The sequence below is a fragment of the Nematolebias whitei genome, chromosome 11 (assembly GCF_014905685.2).
Source record: "Nematolebias whitei isolate Nwh7 chromosome 11, NemWhi1, whole genome shotgun sequence".
Taxonomy (NCBI): Eukaryota; Metazoa; Chordata; class Actinopteri; order Cyprinodontiformes; family Rivulidae; genus Nematolebias; species Nematolebias whitei.
Window position 1 is genome coordinate 2,981,977 of NC_056508.1, and position 7,147 is coordinate 2,989,123.

The window sequence follows — 7,147 nt, forward strand, 5'->3', positions numbered from 1 at the left end:
CCAAGTATTGAGTGCAGAACTGAACATGATTATTTGAAGGTTGGCGTGTTTTGTATTAAAAACACTTGTCTTTCATTGGTGGGATGAAATATGCTAATTTTTTGGAACAGGCATTTTGGGTTTTCATGAGCTATATGCCATAATCATCAGTATTAAAACAATTAAAGACCTGAAATATTTCAGTTGGTGTGAAATGAATCTGAAATATATGAAAGTTTCATTTTTATCATTACATTATGGAAAATAATGACCTTTATCACAATATGCTCATTTTTTGAGAAGGACCTGTATATCGACACAAACATAAAAATTCAAGACCATGTACAGACTAGGGGTTGAACGAATATATAATTTTTAAACTCGACATTAACATAATAAAACCCGAGTAGAACTCGAGTATTTGATGACGTCATAGATCTCAAGATACAAAAATAAATGAAATAATAATAAAATAAAATCTTCATGTTTGTGCTGATGTTCAATGTTTTATGTTATGAGTGCTTAGTGTATATTTAGTTGATGTTTTTCTTAGTTCATATCTTAGATGTTATTACCGTTTTTCTTATACATTTTATTGTTGAATGTAACTGGGACCATGTGTACATAATTTCGCTCCACCACATGTACCACATGAGGTGCGAATGACAATAAAGAGTACCCTGTTAATGCCCTAGTACAGACGCTGTTCCAAGAGTCATTATCCTCAGAGAAACGAGTTCTGGTCCAACAAGAGCTGAAGGGCGACTCCAAGAGGAAGCAGCAAATACTCCCAAGACAACAAAGGTTTTTAGACTCGTCCTGGGCTCTGATGAAACTAAAAGCCAAGTGTTTGGTCATAACCACCGTTACATTTGGAGGAAAAAGGGTGGAAGGCTGAAAACACCATCCTAGTTGTGAAGTATGGAGATGGCAGCATCACGTTGAGGTTTTGCTGCAGAGGAACTGGTGTACAGTAGACCCTCTACTTCGCAGTTCCACTTTCGCAGACGCGCTCTTTCGCAGTTTTTTAAAGTAAGATTGGACATGACACACAACTGGCTGATTGATGGATGAGCCGCACGATCGGTATAGATATTTTATTTTAAATAAATTATTTAAAATTATTTAGCACCTGCTGCACATTTGTGCAGCCCACATGTGCAGCGAGAAGCTCCCTCCCGCAGCGTGTTGATCTCCACTCTGCAGCGGATAAATGGGCGTGGCCAAGAGCGCTGGCAGGTGAAGGTCATGACGTGCTGTGCTCTTTTTCATTTACTCTTTATTTATCCAGGTAGTCTCGTTGAGCCATGAGAACTCATTTTCAAGAGAGACCTGTTTAGGAGCAGATGGTGGGGGTTAAGGGCCTTGCTCAGGGGCTCAGTGGGGCCAATGAGGGTGGAGGCAGGTGTGGGTGTTTCACCTTTTCCACTCACATTTTGATGTTGACGGTACCAGGAACATCAAAATGTGGGTGGGTTTAGAGCGTTCATAAACATTTTTTACAATTTTGCAAGAGAAGGGTTTAAAACGTTGTGCGCGCGTGCGTATATATGTAGATGAACAGATGCTTAGATATATTCATCAATTAAAACGGATTCTTCATTTTTCTGGACTGAATAAAACGTGCATTGAATTTAATAAAATGTACCGTGAGACGTTAATTCATCTTTGACCCATCAAAATGAATGTGGTCATTTATTTACAGAATCAAAGTTTAACATCAAACGTTTACATTAATTTGGCAAAATATGAAAATAACAACATAATTAATCAGCTTTACAGGTAGTGAGAAACAATACGGCGATTGTTTTCACTTTTCAGCAGAACAGCAGACCTCAATCCACACGGCAGTGGAATGAGCACTTTACACAGACATTTCTAAATTATCTGGAATGATTTCTACTTGATAGAAGAATTTAAAGATGGAAATGAAGTTTAAAGGGCGTGAAAGATGGATGAGGGAGAATGTGGTGTGTATGAGTGAAAAGTGTTGACAGGACGACACCCTCCATCCGACCCAGCTTTTCCTCGGTACGCTCAGTAGGAGACTAGACTCATTTACCTCTCTGACGATGAATCAGAAGAGGAGCTCCAGTTAACGCTACCTTTCAGCGTCTCCATAGGATGGCTGTGACTCGTCCGAAGTGGTGACGGGGCTTTGTCAACAACAGTTCACCTCACCGGGTGGACTCCACATGAGTGGGGTTCTTCAGAAGTTCCACTCAGAGGTGGAAGATGTTATAATCCAAACTCGGAAGAGCCTTATCATGGCTGGACTCCTATTCTCCCAAACGACTGGAGCTGCAAACTCTCCAGCCCGACTCCAACGGCAACTCACAGAACAACGACTTCACAGAACTGCCACTTCACCGAACTGAGAGAACTAGGAAGTACCGGCATTTAAAGGGCTCTATTTCCGGTATATTTGAGAGTTCCTGATTGGTCAATATCAACCAGACAGGGGTGTGTTTTGTGACGTAAGAGGTTACTAGAAGTCAGAAAACAGCAAGAATGTTATGGAACAGATTGAAAATGTTCCCAGACAGGCGAGAGAAATGTTTTGGCGAGTTTGGAGAAACAGGTGCCAACTCCTCTGTTTACGTCTGAGAGGATGTAAAACAAGACAGTTGTTCCAACACTTGTCTGCTTCGACTCCTGACCTTGGAAAACGTACACTGCTCATTCAAAGACAGAAATCAGAAAATGCATAATTACTCTGTAACAGGCCTTAACATGAATTCTACTTTGCATAAGTAACTAAAAAATCATTGTTACTGTTTTACAGTTAATAAAATTGATTAGTTCACTGTAACATCTAAAATGTTTGAACTAAAACACTTTGATTATCAAACATTTGTAAAACAGTAATGATAATAGAAAAGAGAGTGTTCTTTCACTTGAATTTTCAAGACAGAAAGTCTCAGGATGGATGAACCTGTATTTCTGGATTCAAATCAATGAAATGACAGTTTCTGTCCCACAAGGTTCTTAAGGTCAAGGGTTTTGACCTTAGGCTTAGTTTTGACATCAGGTCAAGTTCACTACATATATATACGCACACACACACACACTAAAATAAACTAGTACTAACTGCTTGCACTACTATTCCTTCTTTGCAGTTTTTCCACTTATTGCGGGGGAGCTGAGAACTGAAACCGCCCCCATTATACAAGGGACTACTGTAAAGAGGGGTGTCTAAAGCAGTGTTTCTGAAAGTGGGGGCCGTGGCCCCCTGGGGGGCTGCCAGAAAGCTGGAGAGAAGAAAATAAAAAAATAGTTATAATAAAAATTGCGCACTAGGGCAATCTGTATCGGTCATTTCCAGATAAGCACTCGAGAGAAGTTAGATTTGTTTTGTTCTTGTGGTCAACAGTTTGTTGAGAAGTTGTTTTTCAGTGGGAATATAAAACGGTGTTTAAAACATGTTAGTTAACATTTTCATGCTCAGCAGCCGTAATAACTGAATAGAGTGAATTAAAGTTAACATTCTTAAAGTTGATGTTTCTTTACATATTTTGGCTTCGGTCCATTCGGACCAGAACCTCCCGCCATAAGAACAGTTTCTTCCCCTCTGCTGTTGGACTCCTGAACACTCATAATGCTACCTCATAACTTCTGCTTTGGTCACATTACATCTGTATTATAACTGAATACTCCCTCTGTACTGTTCTCTAAGCTTTTATTGTTTTCTATTGTATGGGTGTACATATGTTTATGTTATGTTTTCATTTTTACTTTATTACTATTCGCACCTTATGTCGAAGCAAATTCCTAGTTTGTGAACCTGGTTCATTGACGTGGCGATAATAAACAGACTCTGATTCTAAAGAACAGTGTTTTGGAGAGGCCGTCACAAAGCCCTGATCTCAAGCTCATTAAAAACAAAACTAAACTGTGTGCGAGCAGAAAACGTGTTGGAGCAAGGCGGTCTACGAACCAGACCCAGTTCCACCAGTTCTGTCAAAAGGAACGGGACTTAAGTCCAACAAACTGGTGGGACAAAAACATTTGAACTCATGCAGTTTAAAGGCAACACTACCAAATTATACTAATGGATAAAAACGTGCCGTTTTTGTAGTAAAAAATAAATAATTCTCATTTGGGCAAAAAATAATTTTGTGAATCTTAACTGACCTCAAAACAGTAAAGTTTGATTTAGTTCCAGAGAAGGAGAATATATTACACGTCTGGTTTCAACTGTAGAGCAAGTCAAAGAAAATGAAAAGGCCCACCTCCCCAGCTACTGCAGCTGCTTCATGACGGGACTTCATTAATGCAAAGCTCTTTTCTTTGTTCGGTAATCAACTTGTGTCGACCGATTGTAGAAATAAAGACCATTCAAGAAGTTTAGAGGCATTTATTTACCAGTACCAGTCAGAAACTTCACACAAACACTAATAGCCACTGCAGAGAAAGAACGAAAAAGTCATTTTCCAAAACGTAACAAGTTTTTTGTTCGTAGCTATGAAACAAAAGGTGCAGTGTTTGACTACGTACCTTTACAAAAAAAAGCATAAGAAATAGCTAAAATGTATTAAAAAATTAAAAATGTTTTACAATGTTGGATGTGTCAGTGTGTCACCTTTTCTTAAAGATAATTTTGTTCCGTCACTGAACATGTGGGTTTGGAGCAGGGGAATGTGGACAAACGATCCCTTTTCCCTTGAAATACACATCTGCCCAGGTGTTTCTGTTCAAGTATGTGGACAGGTGGACAAATCAGAGAAAAAGTAGATTTCAAATAATTAAAAAAAAAAACGTTCCCATTGGTACCAAAGGTGCCTTAGTAATTTACTTGCAGTTTCCACTAACCTTTAAACATTTTACACCAAAGGTGCACCTCACTGGACTGCACAGCTGGAGGGAGGCTCCACATCCAGGAGGGAGGCTCCACATCCAGGAGGGAGGCTCCACATCCAGGAGGGAGGCTCCACATCCAGGAGGGAGGCTCCACATCCAGGAGGGAGGCTCCACAATTCTTCCGTCCCGTTAGAGTCGCAGGAGCTCAGTCAGATGCTCGAGTTTAAATTTGTGCAATAGATTTGCTCTCAAAATGTATTGGGACACCCTGAACCCATGTACATACTGTAGATGGATGATAACCGTGAGGTGGCTGCGGTGCAGAGCCCAGGTGGTCCTATGTGGACAACGAAACAATGTGCATGGCCAAGAACGCAGTTTCATTTGGAAAATCTAATGTTCTTACAGCTCTGAGTTGCAGTCCAGTGAGATGCCACCTTCATTGGTTTGAAAACTACCATTTGGTCATATTTAATCACAAAAAGCTCTCACACAACTGGAACAAAACCTTGACATTTCCACTTCAGCCACTATGTCAAATAGAGTTCTCAAATGTCGCCTGTTTAACGAGTATGAAGACATGGTCCTGTCACCAGTTCGGTTTCCTCCAATCTGGACCGTCTTCCCAACAGGCATCTCATCCGTTTGAACGTTGCTGCTCTGATACGACCCTGCTCAGAGTGCACGGATACTGCAGTGGCTCTGCTGACACTCATCCACTCTAAAATTAACTATTCTAATTCAGTAAAATATCTTATAGATACGATTGTCATTAAAAAGTGAGTTGGGTCTAATTCAGAAATGTATAAAACCTCATTGCGTCTCCAACATTCAACATGAATGATTTCGTCACAATGCAGGGAGCTGTTAAATCCTGGCATGTCTGCAGCATCTTTGCTGGTACAATCCAGGAGGATCTGCTCTGTCTGGACCATTGAGGAACTAAATGACCTGCGTTTACCACCAAAAATGAAATGTATAGACATCACATCTGTGCACTATGATACCTTCATTAGTGTCATTTCCCACCTTTTTGTTCTTCTTCAGAGAGGCTCATTGTGTAGAAAAGATTAAAAACATTTGATGCTAGTTTTATGTTCTCCAGCATGAATGGGCTTTACACAAGCTGTTGATGTTCTTCACACTCAAAGCAAAAGATTCATGTCACTACAACAACATGAACACAGGTGTTTAGTTTAGCTCGCCTACAGCCCTTGATGGGAAGAGTTTACTATCTGAGGGTACAGAAAAAACAACACGTTGTTCAAATGTGTGCGGGTGATTTGTAAAGTGTGTGAGGTTCAGAGCAGCAGCACAAGACCCTGAGAGAAAGTCCTGGTTAGTTGAGGATCGTTAGCTTACGGTCAGTCTGTTGTGTGGTGTTCCCATGAGCAGTGCCCGGGCTCCTGCAGTACATGAACTGGCTAAAGGCACGGAACAACAGAAAACCAGGAGGTCTAACTGTGACAAGAAGCTAACATGAACTCCACACCTCTAATTGTGTGGCTAAAATGCTTTCTATGGCTTTATGGTTATGCAAAAGGGTGTGTGGTTGTAACTGCTGCTCACATGTTCACCCTCCATGTCCCTTTACACCGTGTCCTCATCCATCTTGGCAACGTCGTCCAGCGTAATGGCAGCAGACTCGTCATCTGCTGCTGCGTCGGATTTCTGTGGCGACGGAGCATCCAACATGGCAGTACGCTCCTCTTTGGGCTCCTCTCGTTCCTTCTTCTCCTCTTCCTTCTTTTCCTTGTCCAGCAGGTGATAGTTGATGCCCATACCCACGAAGAGGAAGACGCTGGCTATGATGAGGATCACACCGCAGGTGATGTAGGTGTAGTTATAGTGTTTGTAGTAGTCATAGAAACTGCCTGCAAGGGCACAAAGTAGAAGCAGCTCAGTTTTTTGTCTCAAATGTTTCGACATCTCAAATAGTTTTTGTTTAGTAAAGCGGAAACAGCCATTTCCAAAACTGAATCGACCACTTATTTTCCCCAGATTACAATCAAAAATCTAATCAAATCTTGCTTTAGTGATCAAAAAAGTCCATGCTCAATAATCCAGGTATACAATTCAACAATTTTCAGTCAGGTCATCTGGACAGTTTCTTTTTCTTTTTGCTGAAATGTTTCATCTTCCATCCAGAAGGCTTCATCAGTCAAGGAAACACACAACACAAAACCGATTCTTCCCCCAACAGCTTACTCCAAAGTGGAACAAACCAGTTATGTTGGTGCTGAGATGGTGTCTTTGGCACGCCCCCTCCTCTGGTGCCGACCCTCTTCCTCGTCGACAGTCATGTCCAACTGGTTCAAAACATGACATGACTAGATGAGGAAGAGGGTCGGCACCAGAGGAGGGGGCG

General features: G+C 41.1%; 1 protein-coding gene across 1 annotated transcript; it reads right to left on the bottom strand.

Annotated features, from left to right (window-relative positions):
* Positions 1–4,560: 4,560 nt before the first annotated feature.
* Positions 4,561–6,653, bottom strand: LOC119417428 (monocarboxylate transporter 1; the record flags this gene model as incomplete). The annotated part of the gene is given in 1 exon segment (XM_037684633.1): positions 4,561–6,653. A coding segment is annotated over 1 exon segment (284 nt), but the record flags the coding sequence as incomplete, so codon positions are not given.
* Between the last annotated feature and the right edge of the window lie 494 nt (positions 6,654–7,147).